At 42.5% G+C, this 18,246-nt stretch overlaps 2 protein-coding genes across 2 annotated transcripts in view; both read right to left on the reverse strand.

Moving 5' to 3' along the window:
* The window catches only part of LOC116474342 (FMR1-interacting protein NUFIP2-like), a 27,788-nt gene that overhangs the window by 5,310 nt on the left and 4,232 nt on the right, over positions 1–18,246 (reverse strand). The window contains 5 exon segments of the mRNA XM_058445418.1: positions 5,558–5,670; positions 8,757–8,771; positions 11,057–11,728; positions 11,731–12,597; positions 12,600–12,779. Of these exon segments, the coding sequence (XP_058301401.1) occupies positions 5,630–5,670; positions 8,757–8,771; positions 11,057–11,728; positions 11,731–12,597; positions 12,600–12,779 (1,775 nt within the window). The 3' untranslated portion in view covers positions 5,558–5,629.
* The window catches only part of RSAD1 (radical S-adenosyl methionine domain containing 1), an 18,274-nt gene continuing 12,733 nt past the window's right edge, over positions 12,706–18,246 (reverse strand). Inside the window, exon 10 of the mRNA XM_032163260.2 lies at positions 12,706–12,779. The gene's annotated coding sequence lies outside the window, so the exon portion shown is untranslated. The remainder of the gene's footprint in view (positions 12,780–18,246) is intronic.

Genomic DNA, 18,246 nt, shown 5'->3' on the forward strand with positions numbered 1-18,246 from the left:
TGGCGTGATCTCGGCTCCCTGTAAGCTCCACCTCCTGGGTTCACACCATTCTCCTGCCTCAGCCTCCCGAGTAGTTGGGACTACAGGTGCCCGCCACCACACCCAGCTAAATTTTTTTTGTATTTTTAGTAGAGACGGGGTTTCACCATGTTAGTCCCCACCTTTTTTTTGAGACAGGGTCTCACTCTGTCTTTCTGGCTGGAGTGCAGTGATGTGATCATGACTCACTGCAACCTCAACCTCCCCGGGCTCAGGTGATCCTCCCACCTCAGTTTCACAAGTAACTGGGACCACAGGCACACACCACCAAATCGGGCTAATTTTTGCATTGTTTGCAGAGACAGGATTTCGCTAGGTTGCCCAGGCTGGTCTCGTACTCCTGGACTCAAGTGATCCTCCCACCTCAGCCTCCCAAAGTGCTGGTATTACCGGCATGAGCTACCACACCTGACTGTCTCTAACCACTTTTAAGTGTACAATTCAGTAGTGTTAACTATATTCACACTGTTGTACAACAAATCTCCAGAACTTTTTCATCTTCCCAAATTGAAACTCTGTACCTATTAAACACTAGCTCCCCATTCTCTCCTCCCAGCCCACGGTAACCACCCTTCTACTTTCTGTCTTTATGAATCTGACCACTCTAAGTACCTCATATGAGTGGAATCACACAGTATTTGTCCTTTGGTGACTGGCTTATTTCACTTAGCATAATGCCCTCAAGGGTTCTCCATGTTGTAACATGCGTCAGAATTTCCTTCAAGGCTGAATAATATATCCGTTATATAGATCAATCACATTTGCGTTATCCATTCATCAGTTAATGCACATGTAGGTTGTTTCCACCTTTTGGTCATTGAGAATAATGCTGCTGTATACATACGTGTATGCGTTTCTGCGTGACCATTTGTTTGCAATTCTTTTGACTGTATGTATGAATAGAATTACTGGGTCATATAGTAGCTCTAAGTTTAACTTTTTGAGTAACTGCCAAAGTATTTTCCACAGTGTTACACCGTTTTACTTTCCGCTAACAATATATAATGGCTCCAATTTCTCCAAATCCTCCCCAACATTTTTTATTTTTATTTTTATTTTTTTTAAACAATTACAGCCATGCTAGTGAATGTGAAGTGGCATCTCATCGTGGTTTGGGTTTTAATTTGATTTTAATTTTTTAAATCAAAAGAATATACTTGGTCTGAGGTGGTGGCTCACGCCTGTAATCCCAGCATCTTGGGGAGCCAAGGTGGGTGGATCACCTGAGTTTAGGAGTTCAAGACCAGCCGGCCAACATGGTGAAACCCCCTCTCTACGAAAAATACAAAAATTAGCTGGGCGTGGTGGCAGGTGCCTGTAATCCCAGCTACTCAGGAGGCTGAAGAAGGAGAATCACTTGACCCAGTAGGTGGAGGTTGCCATGAGTTGGAATCGCACCACTGCACTCCAGCCTGAGAAGAGATGCTGTCCAGAAAAAAAAAAAAAAAAAAAAAATATATATATATATATATATATGTATAAAAAAAAAAAAAAAAAAAAAAAAATATATATATATATATATATGTATACACACACACACTATATATACATATATATATACACTTTTCTAGTATAATAAAATTATTTTACAAAAGAAGTCCATTACTAACACACACTTGCATGCAAAGCACAAGACACATCTAAGGGCCGGGCGTAGTGGCCCATGCCTGTAATCCCAGCACTTTGGGAGGCCGAGGCGGGCAGACCACTTGAGGTCAGGAGTTCAAGACCAGCCTGGCCAACACAGTGAAACCCCATCTCTACTAAAAATACAAAAATTAGCCAGGCATGCTGGTGGGCACCTGTAATCCCAGCTGCTCAGGAGGCTGAGGCAGGAGAATCCCTTGAGCCCGGGAGGTGGAGGTTGCAATGAGCCAAGATCCCACCATTGCACTCCAACCTAGGTGACAGCAAGACTCCGTCTCAAAAAAAAAAAAAAAAAGGAAAGTACTAAAATTAAGTTGCCAAGAATTTACATGTAGTCCTTTCTACATATACGACATAAATACCTGACACTTCATTCCTTCCCTTCATTCTCCAGCCGGCCTCCCCCGGACAAGTCTGGCAACGATTCTGACCATCGGGCACAAGAAATTACTTTTCAGTTTATGTTAGGACAACCTACATGGGTTTACATTTGGCTTAATATATAATACTACCCTACTTCTCAAATAAGTATTTAAGCATTTATTTAAAAAATGGAAACTTCGATTCAACCACTTTTACTACTCTAGTCTCTCTGAGAAACACATGACATGCCTTACATCCTTCTCCTTTTTTTTCTTTTCCTTTTTTTTTGAGACGGAGTCTTGTTCTGTTGCCCAGGTTGGACTGCAGTGGCAGGATGTCGGCTCACTGCAAGCTCCACTTCCCGGGTTCACGCCGTTCTCCTGCCTCAGCCTCCTGAGTAGCTGGGACTACAGGCAACCGCCACCACGCCCAGCTAATTTTTTTTTTGTATTTTTAGTAGAGACGGGGCTTCACCGTGTTAGCCAGGATGGTCTCAATCTCCTGATGTGATCTGCCCGCCTTGGCCTCCCAAAGTGCTGGGATTACAGGTGTGAGCCACCGAGCCTGGTTTTGTTTTTTTTTTTTTTTTTTGAGACAGGGTCTCTCTCTGTCGCCAGGCTGGAGTGGAGTGCAGTGGTGCGATTTCGGTTCAGTGCAACCTCCAACTCCCTGGTTCAAGTGATTCTCCTGCCTCAGCTTTCCGAGTAGCTGGGATTACAGGCATGCACCACCATGCCCAGGTAATTTTTTTTTTTTTTTAAGAGTTGGGAGTTTTGCTCTTGTTGCCCAGGCTGGTGTGCAATGGCATGATCTCAGCTCACTGCAATTTCCGCCTCCCGGGTTCAAGCGATTCTCCTGCCTCAGCCTCCCAAGTAGCTGGGATTACAGGTGCCCGCCACCATGCCCGGCCAATTTTGTATTTTTAGTTAAGACAAGGTTTCTCCGTGTTGGTCAGCCTGTTCTCAAACTCCCGACCTCAAGTGATCCGCCCACCTCTGCCTCCCAAAGTGCTGGGATTACAGGTGTGAGCTTGTCCCCACGCCCAGGTAATTTTTTATTTTTAGTAGAGACGTGGTTTCACCATGTTGGCCAGGATGGTCTCGATCCCCTGACCTCGTCATCTGCCTGCCTCGACCTCCCAAAGTGCTGGGATTACAGGCATGAGCCACTGCGCCTGGCCTGCCATCCTTTTTCATAACCCAGATAGCTTCTACCTGCTCTTCTAGTGTGCTATCACTAGTGGCCATTCTTCTGTTCATCTATTGAATATCTGTGCTAGCACTTTTCCCATGCACTAGGAATGGGAAGTTGTGTAAGACTGAGATCCTGCTTCAAGGATTCTCCCAGTGCTTATAGGTCAAAACTGCAGTCACTTACATCTTCCTTCTCTCCCTAAATAAGCATATATCCCTTTGGTAGACTTACTACTTGCTACTCCACTTCAAAAGTGAAGTTATACAGGTATCGGAATAGAAGTTTTTTATATTTTGACACATAAATTTATGAATTGCCTGAAGTACCTAGAATGTAATGGGACTAATAAATCTTAGCTCCTTTCTTTACTAATCCAACTAAGATTTTCTACCCAGTGGGTTGTCTAAATTATACCAATTTCTCTTCTTATTTGGGGAGTAGATTCTTCTGTCAGGCCTTGTAGGGGAAGGATCATAGTTGTTATATGGGTAGTTAAGATTACAGAGCCTTATTTATTCTTTAAAGACTTACTTAGCATCTAATATGGCTCATACATTAGGCATGGGGATACAAAGATAAATAAGCCAGATACCGTTGTCATCGTCATGAATCTTAAATTCTAGTGAGGGAGATTTTCATTCATGCTTTAGTAAATTATGTTCCATAATGTCTAATATCAGACTCGCGTCCTGGACATAGTGTAGTATGGGGAAGAATTACGGGCTTTGGAATTAGGCATGGATTTGAATCCCAGCTTTGGTTGTGCTTGCCACTTCATAACTCAGAAAGTTACTTAACCAAGCCAAATTTCTTTCTTCAACTGTAAAATGGTATTACAAGTACCTTCCTCAGCAAGGTGCTTAGAACAATAACTGGCTCTTGGTTTAGCATCACCATTCCTGTCCTATAACCAAACTACTTGGTCTACCTCAACCCTCCACTCCCACCTCGGAAGAGAACTCAAACGCTAAATAGTATAAGCTCGCCCTTTCTTCCTCAAGATACTTTTAAGAATAAGGACATCTGTTAAAATTATATAAACACAGTCTAATTCTACAAAAACACACGTTTCCTAATATTGCCTTATATAAGATTAATGCATAAAAGTGGCACAGAAAGGTCAATTTTAAAATTTAATTTTATTTATTTATTTTGAGACAGAGTCTTGCTCTGTCCCCCAGGCTGGAAGGATCTCGGCTCATGGCAACCTCCACCTCCCCGGTTCAAGCGATTATCCTGCCTCAGCCTCCCAAGTAGCTGGGACTACAGACACCCACCACCACGCCGGGCTAATTCTGTGTTGGCGTTTTTTTTGTTTTTGTTTTTGGTAGAGACTGTGTTTCACCATGTTGGTCAGTCTGGTCTTGAATTCCTGACCTTAAGTGATCCACCCACCTTGGTCTCCCAAAGTGCTAGGATTATAGGCGTGAGCCACTGTGCCCAGCCAACACCACGAAATATTAACATGTCTTGCTAGTGAATTTTTTTTTTTTTTTTTTGAGACGAAGTCTCACACTGTCACCTGGGCTGGTGTGCAGTGGCATGAGCTAGGCTCACTGCAACCTCCGCCTCCCGGGTTCAAGCGATTTTCCTACCTCAGCCTCCCAAGTAGCTAGGATTACAGGTGCCCGCCACCACACCCAGCTATTTTTTGTGTTTTTAGTAGAGACGGGGTTTCACTATGTTGGCCAGGCTGGTCTTGAACTCCTGACCTCGTGATTTGCCTGCCTCAGCCTCCCAAAGTGCTGGGATTAGAGGCGTGATCCACCGCGCCTGGCTTCTGGCTAGTGATTTTTAAAGAGCACTAGGGATGTAGACTGAATGTTTCATTATTTGTAAAGAGTTTAGAACAATGCCTGGTACATGGTAGTCACATAAATTATGTCATTAAGACCAAAACTTTCAGCCAGCCACGGTGGCTTACGCCTGTAATCCCAGCACTTTGGGAGGCCAAGGTGGGAGGATTGCTGGAAACCAAGAGTCAAGACCCACCTGGGCAACAACTTATCTTTACAAAAAAGTAAAAATAAAAAAAATTAGCCAGTCATGGTGGCATGCACCTGTAGTCCCAGCTACTCAGGAGGCTGAGGTGGGAGGATGGCTTGGGCCCAAGAATTTGAGGCTGCAGCGAGCTATGATCATGCCACTGTACTCCAGCCTCAGTGATGGAGTGAGACTTCATAATAAAAAAAAAAAGAAAAAAATACCTAAATTTTCTCATCTCCCACTATAAATGTATGAAACTGGAACAGATTCATATATTACTAAAATAATTCATATATTTCCAAAAGAATGACAGTTATTTATCTCTTACCATTTGTAGTAATGCACACAGCTTGATTCCACTGCAGATAGTCATATCCATCCTGTTTTTCTGCACACATTCCTATGCTGTCTCTTCTGTCTGGTTGTCCCACAGTTTCAACTCTGTAAATGAAGTAGAAAGGTCATTTCATACTTTTAAAAATATAACATGGCAGCCGGGCATGGTGGCTCACACCTGTAATCCCAGCACTTTGGGAGGCCAAGGCGGGTGGATCATGAGGTCAGGAGATCGAAACCATGGTGAAACCCCGTCTCTACTAAAAATACAAAAAAGTAGCTGGGCGCGGTGGCGGGCGCCTGTAGTCCCAGCTACTCCGGAGGCTGAGGCAGGAGAATGGCGTGAACCCGGGAGGCAGAGCTTGCAGTGAGCCAAGATCGCGCCACTGCTACTCCAGCCTGGGCGACAGAGCGAGACTCTGTCTCAAAAAAATAAATAAATAAATAAATAAAATAAAGTAAAAATATAACATGAATGATACCTAACAGCCTCTAGCTTAAAAAATAGCAATCTCACCACAATTGTTTTTTTCTAAATAGTAACAGCAACCATGATTGAGTCCTTGCTATACTCCAGGCACTGTTCTAATTATTTTATATCTATCTTTCTTACAGCAATCTATGAGGTAGGTGCTTTTTCTTTTTTTTGAGACAGAGTCTCGCTCTGTCACCCAGGCTGAAGTGCAGTGGCGTGATCTTGGCTCACTGCAACCTCCGCCTCCCAGGTTCAAGCAGTTCTCTGCTTCAGCCTCCCAAGTAGCTAGGATTACAGGCACCCGCCACCACACCTGGCTAAGTTTTGTATTTTTAATAGAGATGGGGTTTCACCATCTTGGCCAAGCTGGTCTTGAACTCCTGACCTTGTGATCCACCCGCCTCGGCCTCCCAAAGTGCTGGGATTATAGGCATGAGCCACTGCGCCCAGCCAGTAGGTGCTATTTTTAACATACCCATTTTATAGGTGAGGAAAATGAGGCACGAAAAGAAAAAAAGATTAAAAATGGCTAAATAACCTGATCCTGATTACCTGGCTGATGACTGGTGGAACCAGGACTCAAACCCAGGCATTCTGACTCTAGAATCAATCAATTTATCTGTCTATTTATCTATCTATCTATCTATCTATCTATCATCTATTTTTTTGAAATGGAGTTTCATCCTTGTTGCCCAGGCTGGAGTGCAATGGCACGATCTCAGCTCACTGCAACCTCTGCCTCCCGGGTTCACTCCATTCTCCTGCCTCAGCCTCCTGAGTAGCTGGGACTACAGGTGCCCGCTACCACCCTGGCTAATTTTTTGTATTTTTAGTAGAGACGGGGTTTCACCATGTTAGCCAGGATGACCTCGATCTCCTGACCTCATGATCCACCTGCCTCAGCCTCCCAAAGTGCTGGGATTACAGGCGTGAGCCACTGCACCTGGCACAAATCCCCTTTTTATGCTCTATTGTATCTTTACTTCATACCCTCAGTTGTACTTAACACTGAAATTTTTAAAAATCCATAGTACGCTTAAGGTTCCAAGTAATTGCTCAATCTAAAAACTTCCTGTATAAAAAAAGCCCTTGACAGAAGCTGCCGCCATGCACTTGGACTTCCCAGCCACCAAAACCTTGAGTCAAACACCTTTCTTTGCTGGGTGCAGTGGCTTACACCTGTAATCCCAGCACTTTGGGAGGCCAAGGCAGGTGGCTCACAAGGTCAGGAGACCAGCTTGACCAACATGGTGAAACCCTGTCTCTACTAAAAATACAAAATTAGCCAGGCATGGTGGCATGCACCCGTAATCCCAGCTACTCAGGAGGCTGAGGCAGGAGAATCGCTTTAACCCAAGGGACAGATGTTGCGGTGAGCCGACATTGTGACACTGCACTCCAGCCTGGGCGACAGAGCAAGACCCCATCTCAAAAAAAAAAAAAAAAAAAAAAACAAAATAAAAACACTTTTGTTTATATAAATTAAATAAATAGCACACCATTCTTAAAGAAGTGACATAACACACTCTCTTACCCACTATTTCCAAATTAAGTTGCTGAAGGGCTTATTTTTGAAGTCAGGAGAAATGCAGAGAACTTCCAATTCTAAGCCCAACGTCAACTACTCAGAGATTACTACTGAACATTTGAAAACTACACTAAAGCACAAAGAAAATAATACAGATGTTCTTAGAGGATATTCCAGTAGCCCAACTGATTATTACTTCTTTTAGAATTAACTTTAAAAAAAAAAACCCTTCACTTATAAAAGATCTTCAAATCTAATTCAAGTAAAGAAAAATGAGTGGCCAATGGACCACTAATGGACCAATCAACATTTGGCAGGAATTCAAAGAACTTGCTACTCTGGAACCTAATTGAACTGAGTATTTATTGTTCTAGAGGGGTAAAAATTTTAATGCCAATCTGATTAATTTCCAATCATGTCCAAATACAAAACTCAAGATGACACTTTACCTAAAGCAAATTTTTTCATTAATACCAGCAAAACTAAATATAACTGCACCCATATAGGGGTATTCAGCTTATCTAAATACCACTGATTTCATATTCAGTTAGCCTATGGATAGGGAAAATGCATAAAGAGTAAATTCAAGTTAACATTCCCATTTAAAAATGGCCTGCAATTCCACATAATAGAAATTATACATAAAAACTATTAACCAGTTACCTAATGGAACATATCCCACACACTTTGTTGTTTTGTTTTGAGACAGGGTCTCACTCTGTTGCCCAGGCTTGAGTGCCGTGGTGCAAACATAGCTCACTGCAGACCTGGATCTCCCAGGGACAAGTGATCCTCCCTCCTAAGTCTCCCAAGTAGCTGGGACTACACATTGTTGCCCAGGCTGGTCTCAAACTCCTGAGCTCAAGTGATCCTCCCACTTCGGCCTCCCAAAGTGCTGGGATTACAGGCATGACCCACCACACTGGGCCTCCCACAGTATTTTGCAGGTGGTAAGAGAACATAACACAACCAGATATCCTCTCAGGCTCACACAATGATCACCAGTGCAAAATACTTTGGTGAACATTTTCTAGTAATAGTCTCTAGAGGGCAGACGGCACAGAAAACAATACCAAAAAACCCAACTCTCCTGGCAGAGGTTAACTAATGTATAATACATGTCTTAAAAAACGAAGCATTTATCTTTTTGCCCTAACATTCCTAAAAACAAACAACTCCTGTATTTACCTCCGAAGAGCAGAGCTGGAGAATAAGTGAAATCAGGTAAATGTTATCTGTGAAGATTCCTATTCTTAAACTTCCATTAAGCAATTCTACTACTTCCATTTTTAAGGAAGTAAAATGATATTAAAAGGACATCTATTTATTATACTCAATGTCTTCCAGCTTGCAGATAAGGAAAGGTATGCAGACTAGGAAATTTGCTTAAAAGTCACATAAATAGCTTTGTTATTCATCTCTGAGGCAGTATTTCTTCCAGAGAGAATATGGTAATTACCCAATTCCCACAATCTGGTATGGTCCCCTTTCCCTGCAATTGCAAGTCACTGCCTAAATGAGCTATTGTTAAAATGGGAATGTGCACTATGTATTAAGTGTGTACATGCATGCATGAAGTACGCATTTCTGTTAGAGAAAGGAGGAAGAGGTAGGAAAGTACGGGAAGACTGAAACCCACTGTTCTCAAAAGCAAAAGGATATAAACATCATCGTTAAACCTCATTATTTGCTCTAAGGATTTAGATTACAGTTATGCCATACAGCGAATTTTTCTTTAAGACACAAACAAACCACATTCCAAGAAAGTGATTAACATGAGGCCTGGCATGGTGGCTCACACCTGTAATCCCAGCACTTTGGGAGACCCAGGCAGGTGGATCACCTGAGGTCAGGAGTTTGAGACCAGCCTGGCCAACACGGTGAAACCTCATCTCTACTAAAAATACAAAAATTAGGCTGGGCGCAGTGGCTCACGCTTGTAATCCCAGCACTTTGGGAGGCCGAGGCGGGCGGATCACGAGGTCAGGAGATCGAGACCACGGTGAAACCCCGTCTCTACTAAAAATACAAAAAATTAGCCGGGCGTGGTGGAGGGCGCCTGTAGTCCCAGCTACTTGGAGAGGCTGAGGCAGGAGAATGGCGTGAACCCGGGAGGCGGAGCTTGCAGTGAGCCGAGATCGCGCCACTGCACTCCAGCCTGGGCGACAGAGCAAGACTCCATCTCAAAAAAAAAAAAAAAAAAAAAAAAAAAAAAAAAAAAAAAAAAAAAAAGAAAGTTATTAGCGTGAAACTTGAAAGATACCTGGTTCCCTTTAAACTTGGGCTTTAGGGCTATGAAAAGGAGAATCCCAAGAGCCTGGTCTCAACTATGTTAATCATACTTGACACTGTAATTTGTCTAACTTATTTTCCAGTTACAAACTGGCATCCATTACTCCTTCTAAGACTTATCAGACTCCTCTTCAAAAACAGTGCTTCTACTCATTTTAGTCAAACCAGAACTATTAAATGAGCTCACTAATAAAGACACATATGATATAAAAAGCAAAGGAGAGGCTGGGCGCGGTGGCTCACACCTTTGTAATCACAGCACTTTGGGAAGCAGAGGCGGGCAGATCATGAGGTCAGAAGTTTGAGATCAGCCTGGCCAACACGGTGAAACCTGTCTCTACTAAAAATACAAAAATTAGCTGGGCGTGGTGGCGCATGGCTGTAATCCCAGCTATTCGGGAGGCTGAGGCAGGAGAATCACTTGAACCCAGGAGGTGGAGGTTGCAGTGAGCCGAGATCGCACACTGCACTCCAGCCTGGGTGAGAGAGTGAGACTCTGTCTCAAAAACAAATAAACTGTGTGTGGTGGCTCACACCTGTAATCCCAGCACTTTGGGAGGCCAAGGCAGGTGGATCACAAGGTCAAGAGATCAAGACCATCCTGGCCAACATGGTGAAACCCTGTCTCTACTGAAAATACAAAAATTAGCCAGGTGTGGTGGTGCGTGCCTGTAATCTCAGCTACTCAGGAGGCTGAGGCAGGAGAATCACTTGAACCTGGGAGGCGGAGGTTGCAGTGAGCCGGGATTACGCCACTGCACTCCAGCCTGGCAAGAGAGTGAGACTCCATTTCAAAGAAAAAAAACCACAAAACAAAACAAAAAGGCAAAGACAAAAAAGCCAAGGAAGGAGAACATATGTTCAATAAAATTTTTTTTCAAGCACTCGGTCAAGAGAAAATAAAACATCAACACCTTTAAGCAAGTTCTCCTCACTTCTATTCTTTGAACCAGGTAGGTCAATTATGTTTGTATTTTTTAAAAACCTTTTAAGTTGGAAAAGTGAACATTTCTTCTAAATTTTAATCATAGTAGTTCCAAGGACCCTGAATTAGTTTGACGCCAGCTGCTTATCCACATTGTCATTCTCTTAAAATACTCTTAATATGAACAACTAATTCTCTTAAAATTCTCTTAATATAAACAATATACTAAATTGGCCAATAAAAATCTTTGTATAGGAAACAAATGAATTACCTTTAGTGTGACATACAATAGCAGCCCTCAGGTCAAAAGAACCCCAGCTATCATTCCTTTCTAGGCCTCTCTGGTATCTCTGTTCTTTGGTAGAGCCTAACAAAGTGTTCGCAGGAGAGGCCAGAGGATTTTCACTTTCTATCTCGTAGTCCTTTGAGAGAAACACTAAAGCACCTTGACTACTGGTGTCTGCTTTCTGCAGGTCACCTATATGACTGGGTTCCAAGGATAAGGCTCTACTCTCACTAGTAGTCCCAGATTTTAGAATGCTACCCAGACCTTGAGGACTAGTCCATTTCTCCAGGCCGTAAGCCTTGGGAAACACAGGATGCTCAGTTTCTGAGGGAATTATTTCAGCACCCTGTGAGACCAAAGTGGCAGGATATTCTCCTTGAAATTTCACCTCCATCACTTTATGCTCTGATGACTTCCCAATAACAGTCTCAGGGCCAGCACTGGGCTCATTTATAAATGGTAAACCCCACTGCTTCTGGAAGATATCCCCCAGGTTTTGCTGATCTGTCTGAGAGGGCAGATCCACTTGTGCTGTGCTCAACAGCATAGTTTGCGTATTTGAAGGATAGATAAAAAGGCTAGTCTTAATTTGCTCAACAGCTGCTGAAGTTAGACTCATGTCCTAGAGAACTGAATCTGTCCAAGAAGAGATGGGTGAGTATTAGCAGCAGTAGTTAGCAGTGGCTGACCCCTTGGAGGATAAAGATTTGCATCAGTCCCTGCTAAAACAGGCCCATTAGAAAAGTTGGCAGAAGTAACAGATTTCAGCACTGACATAGGGACCTGGGATAAGCGACTTGATGATTGGGTCTGAGTTTCCCCAGTAGATGATGATGATGAAGATGAAGTTGGTGACACAGAAGAGTTCTGTATAGTTTTGTTGAGGTTTTCCTTAACTTTGCTTGCATAACTTATTTTAGGAACTATTTTAGCCCTGCTATTGTCCACTGGAAAAACTGGGGGTGGTTTAAATAGGGTCCACGAGTCCTCTTTGGAGGCAACAGCTGAAGCATGCTTTCCTTTGGGCCGATCATCAAACTTTTTGCTGCTCACACCAGGTTTACTATCTGAGCTTTTCCCAAGCATATCACCCACAGCAGGTTTTCCTTGACTTCTTCCTCCAGGCCCAGTTTCATACTTCCAAATGGGCTTCGAACCATCTACTCGATTTCCCTTTTGTTCACTATAGTCAGGCTTGAAAGTTTCAAGTCCCTGTTTTAAGGTTGGGACACTGGTCTCTTGTTGCATTATTTTTTCCTGCACTATATTAAGGTTTTCACAACCCTTGGCACTACTGCACCTAGCTTTCCTTTTTTTAGGAGTTGTATATCCGCTCTCAGATCCACTACCATAATTATCATCATTATCTGCTCCTTTACCCATATAACCATCAGTAATATGACCAGAATTATTTGTTACCACACCATTTGGAATTGGTATAATATCAGACTTATCTACAGACTGATTCTCTCCAGATTTATTTTCATAAGACTTCCCATTCTTTTTGTCCATACTGTTTTTCTGAAATTCTTGGTTTTAATTCCTTCTTTCCCAAAGGTGTTGACCTTTACAGTCTGCTTCAGGCTAGTGTCTACAACTTGCTGGTTGCCATTGAGGACCCTGGAAATAGGGTTGGTGGCTTCATCAGAACTCAGGTTCTTTAAAGATATTTCTCTTTCTCCAGCATTACCGTTTAGTTCACCATAGCCTAGGGGAGGGAAAAAAAAAAGGGTTTATTAAAAAAAAATCACAACATGTAAATTACACTAATACCTAACATTTAAGAACTGTTTATTTACTGTATGCTAGACACTATGCTATGAGCTGTAGCTTTATATTATTTCACATCTCTATGAGAAGCCACCTGTAAGCCCCATTTTACAGACTAGGAAATGCAATCTCCAGCTAAGCAAAGCAAGAGTTTAAAACTCAGCCAAGATTCAAACCAAAGTCTGAGGCCAGAGAAAACAAGACCTCTTAAGCGGTATGCCAAATACTTCTCATCTAACAGAATCAATCTACCCATCACTCTCACAAGGCTGTTATAAAATTTTCTTTTTTCGAGACGGAATCTCGCTCTGTCACCCAGGCTAGAGGGCAGTGGCGTTATCTCCGCTCACTGCAAGCTCTGCCTCCCGGGTTCACGCCATTCTCCTGCCTCAGCCTCCAGAGTAGCTGGGACTACAGGCACCCGCCACCATGCTCGGCTAATTCTTTTTGTATTTTTAGTAGAGACAGGAGTTCACCGTGTTAGCCAGGATGTTCTCGATCTCCTGACCTCGTGATCCGCCCATCTCGGCCTCCCAAAGTGCTGGGATTACAGGTGTGAGCCATGCGCCCGGCCTAAAATTTTCTTTACAATTCAGAGCAGAGATGCCCTCTGGGCAAAAATCAAGTTTTATTGAAACAGTAATTATTACAAGGAAATTAAAGACTTCATTTCTACAAAACCATAAATAGCTGGTAGTCACTATCAGCAGTTTCCAATGCATCTATCAGACAAATATCTAACACTTGTGAACTTTTTCTAAAGTATTCTTAAATTTCATTTTGACATTTCCCAGATATTAGATCATATTGTTAATACGTGAAACCAAAATATCTATGTACCAATGTTTCCAACCTTTATAAAACATATTTTCTTCATTTTACATTCGGACAAACAGACTTTAAGAGAGATGAAGTAAACTGCCAGAGTCAAAGTGACAGAACTGGAAATCTGACCTCCAGTCTATCTGCAATCCATGGTTTCCTACCGCTATGCAATACTGCCTTGACTCAAAAGATGCGATGAGAAAATATTTACTAACAAAACTACAATAAAAAGCATCCAATTTTTTAGTGTTATGGTATTCAGGTTTAATTAAAAATCTTCAACTGCCAGTGGATCATGTCTGTAAACATAGCACTTTGGGAGGCCAAGGCAGGTGGACTGCTAGAGTTCAAGACCAGCCTAGGCAACATGGAGAAACCCTGTCTCTACTACAAATACAAAAATTAGCTGGGTGTGGGGCATGTGCCTATACTCCCAGGTGGGGGGCTGAGGGAGGAGGACAGCTTGAACCCAGGAGGTTGAGGCTGCAGTGAACATGCACTGAGATGGCACAACTGCCTTCTAGCCTGGGCGATAAAGTGAGAACCTCTTTCAAGAAAAAAAGAAAAAAAAACCTTCAACCACCATAAAAAGTCAATTCTATTATAAGTGATTCAAATAGTTTTCCACTGTAACAAAATGGTGCTATTAGTTATCTACCTTTTTATGAAATGTTCACAAAAGCATCTTGAGGTCAAGTCATTAGAAACAGATATACAGGCCAGGTGCAGTGGCTAACGCCTATAATCCCAGCACTTTGGGAGGCCAAGGTGGGTGGATCATTTGAGGTCAGGAGTTCGGGATCAGCCTGACCAACATGGTGAAACCCCGTCTCTATTAAAAATACAAAACTGGCCAGGCATGGTGGTGCATGCCTGTAATCCCAGCTACTTGGGAGGTGGAGGCAGGAGAATGGCTTGAATCTGGGAGGCGGAGGTTGCAGTGAGCCCAGACTGGGCCATTGCACCCCAGCCTGGGCAACAAAAGCAAAATTCTGCTTCAAAAAAAAAAGAAAAAAAGAAAAAGAAAAAAGAGAGATACACAATAGAAGGACACTCCACACACATTTAAGGCAGCAGAAATGAGGAGTCTAATAGGAATACTGCTATTTTTATAAGTCTGAGAACCATTGTTCCAAAATAACTTAATGTGGAAGTCTATTAGATTCACAACAGGACTTATTCATTCCACATTAGAAAAAAAGGTACAAATACTAAAACTGAACAAATAAAGGCATTTTCTTCTACTGTATTAAAGTAACCCAAGAAAACATACTCAAGGCATAATCATTCCTAAAACAGACTGGCACAAAACTTGTACCATGAGAGAATACATCTTATAAGAGTTATTTTTTTCTTTTATTTCTTTTTTTTTTTTTTTTGAGACAGACTCTCGCTCTGTGGCCCAGGCTGAAGTGCAATGATGTGATCCCAGCTCACCACAACCTCCACCTCCCAGATTCTCCTGACTCAGCCTCCCGAGTAGCTGGGATTACAGGCATGCACCACGATGCCCAGTTTCGCCATGTTGGCCTGGCTGGTTTCGAACTCTTGACCTCAAGTGATCCGCCCGCTTGGGCCTCCCAAAGTGCTGGGATTACAGGTGAGACCCACCACACCGGCGGCCTCTTAGATTTCTTAGAACTCGTAAGAGTTCTTAGATTCCACAGGGTTACATTTTTAAAAATTTTTTGGCTGCTAGAAAACCTATGACAGCCAATCAAATCAAATTTTTGGTGGCACAATTTTAACTATGAAACAGGAAGAAGGAGATTATTGCTTAGGATGTTTTCTAAAAGCTTTTTTCCTCAGAAAAATGCCAGGTGCAGTGGCTCACGTCTGTAATCCCAGCACTTTAGGATCCCAGGCAGGTGGATCACTTGAGGTCAGGAGTCTGAGACCAGTCCGGCCAACATGGTGAAGTCCTCTCTCTACTTAAAAAAAAAAAAAAAAAAATTAGCTGGGCGTGGTAGCGTATGCCTGTAATCCTAGGAGGCTGAGACAGGAGAGTCGCTTGAACCCAGGAGGCAGAGGTTGCAGTGAGCCGAGATCATGCCACTGCACTCCAGCCTGGGCCACAGAGTGAGACTCTGTCTCAAATAAAAAAAAAAAAAAATGCATGAAGTTCCTAAATAAAGGCTCTCATCATTTTTAACAGATATAACTTTATTTCCTTACCTAACTCTGGAGGGAATACAAAGACCTACCTATATCATTTAACATGCTAACAGGTTAAACAAAGGTTTATATCCTTGGGCCCATCAGTCACAACTTTTCAGATTTCAGTTAAAGATGAGCAATCTGAAATAGCAAAAAATCCAATCTCCAAACTGAGCTGAACCAAAGCTAACTAGAATAATTCTTCCTAAGATTACTAGTATGTAGTGACTCAGATATTGGAAATCATCAAACAATGAAAAAACAGCTTAGAAGCCACTGTGCTCCCACCCACAAGTTTTAATAACAAAAAAAGAAAAGAAAAGAAAATCTCATTTAATTACATAAAGTTTTTCTCATGACAACCTTGTTGATATGTATGAAGTATGCTGGGAAGAAATTCTTTTTAAATAGTAGATATTTAAGAAAAATGTAAACATTATAGAATAAATTTATTAAAGGACTCCTAGCGCTTTTATTATTTAGGGCTGCTTACACTAATCCTACTTCCAAAAGACTCAGCAAAACTTGAGTCCTGATAAATCCAGCTTTTCAATTACAAACAAATTACTCAACACATTTGGCCTTCTCTTGCGCCCTCTTCTGGATAAAAACTGTTCCTCTTTAGGTTTGTGAGTAATGTATTACCAAAGCCTACCTCAACACGTTACAGACAAATTTCAAAAATATTGTAATGTTTTCTTGGTTATTAGCATTATGCATGTCAAAGTAACAGTACTGTGACCAAACCATACACTCGCCCCAAATTGTTTACATTCTGTCAAAACTGCTAATTCCAGTTTCCTCCTCTTTATCCACCCCTTCCAAGATAAGAAATATTTGGAGGAATACCACCTTGAATGGTTCAAGGGTTGCTTCTTTATGTAGAGAGAAGTCCGGCAAGAGTATATTAACCTGACCGATGAGATACAATTTTTCAATCTCAACACTAATATTGCCTTATGCAGCCATAATATGGTAGTGTTTTCTCATCTTTTGAACAAGATCTAATGCTAAAAAATCTAGTTATATAGTCCCTAACAGTTTTTAAACTGTTCCAAATATTTAGGATTAAATACCTAACTCGCGTGTATGTGTTCACTTCTATTGCATACTATCGGGTCCCTACGAAGTCCCAAAATGGAAAATCTAACATTCTAATTTCAGTCTTCAAGTTACAATCTGCAATAAAAAAGCACTTAGTTTTTCTCCAGCTCTCAACAATTCCTTCTATCAAATCTGATATGCTGGGTTTAAGATATGCTTTCTTAGGCCAGGCGCGGTGGCTCACGCTTGTAATCCCAGCACTTTGGGAGGCCGAGGCAGGCAGATCATGAGGTCAGGAGATCGAGACCACGGTGAAACCCCGTCTCTACTAAAAATACAAAAAAAAAAAATTAGCCGGGCGTGGTGGCGGGCGCCTGTAGTCCCAGCTACTCGGAGAGGCTGAGGCAGGAGAATGGCGTGAACCCGGGAGGCAGAGCTTGCAGTGAGCCGAGATTGCGCCACTGCACTCCAGCCTGGGCGACAGAGCGAGACTCTGTCTCAAAAAAAAAAAAAGGAATGCTCTTCAAGTTGGAATCATCTGGAAAAATTGATCATGCTTGCTATTGATGAGGTTGAGAAAAGAGCACTAGCAGGCTGGCAAAAGTGGTGTGAACTGGGCAGGCTTCCTGGAGGGTAGTCTGGCATTGTGTATCCAAACAAAGGATGTGCGAATCCTCAGAGTCAGCAATTCCACTTCTTGAGATTTAACCTAAACCTAAGAAAATGATCAAACCATTGCATAAAAATATTTACATAACACGTTCATCACAGAGTTTATATTTATCAAAAATTAAGCGGGGTTCAGTGGCTCACGCCTGTGATCCCAACACTGGGAGACTGAGGCGGGAGGATCACTTGAAGCCAGGAGTTCAAGACCAGCCTGGGTGGCTGAGCGCGGTGGCTCACACCTGTAATCCCAGCACTTTGGGAAGCTGATGCAGGTGGATCACGAGGTCAGGAGTTCAAGACCAGCCTGGGTGGCTGGGCGCGGTGGCTCACACCTGTAATCCCAGCACTTTGGGAAGCTGATGCAGGTGGATCACGAGGTCAGGAGTTCAAGACCAGCCTGGCCAAGATAGTGAAACCCCATCTCTACTAAAAATACAAAAATTAGCCGGGCACAGTGGCAGGCACCTGTAATCCCAGCTACTCCAGGAGGCTGAGGCAGCAGAATCGGTTGAACCTGGGCAGCAGAGGTTGCAGTGAGGCGAGATCACACCAATGCACTCCAGCCTGGGTGATAGAGTAAGATTCCATCTCAAAAAAAAAAAAAAAAAAAAAAAAACCGGGCCGGGAAAAAAGTGAGACTGCATCTCTTCTGAAAAAATTAAAAATTAGCGGGGGACGCTGGGGTGTATCTTTGGGATCAGCAAAAAGGG

Source organism: Hylobates moloch, unplaced genomic scaffold, assembly GCF_009828535.3.
Source record: "Hylobates moloch isolate HMO894 unplaced genomic scaffold, HMol_V3 SCAFFOLD_10, whole genome shotgun sequence".
In the NCBI taxonomy this organism is placed as follows: domain Eukaryota; kingdom Metazoa; phylum Chordata; class Mammalia; order Primates; family Hylobatidae; genus Hylobates; species Hylobates moloch.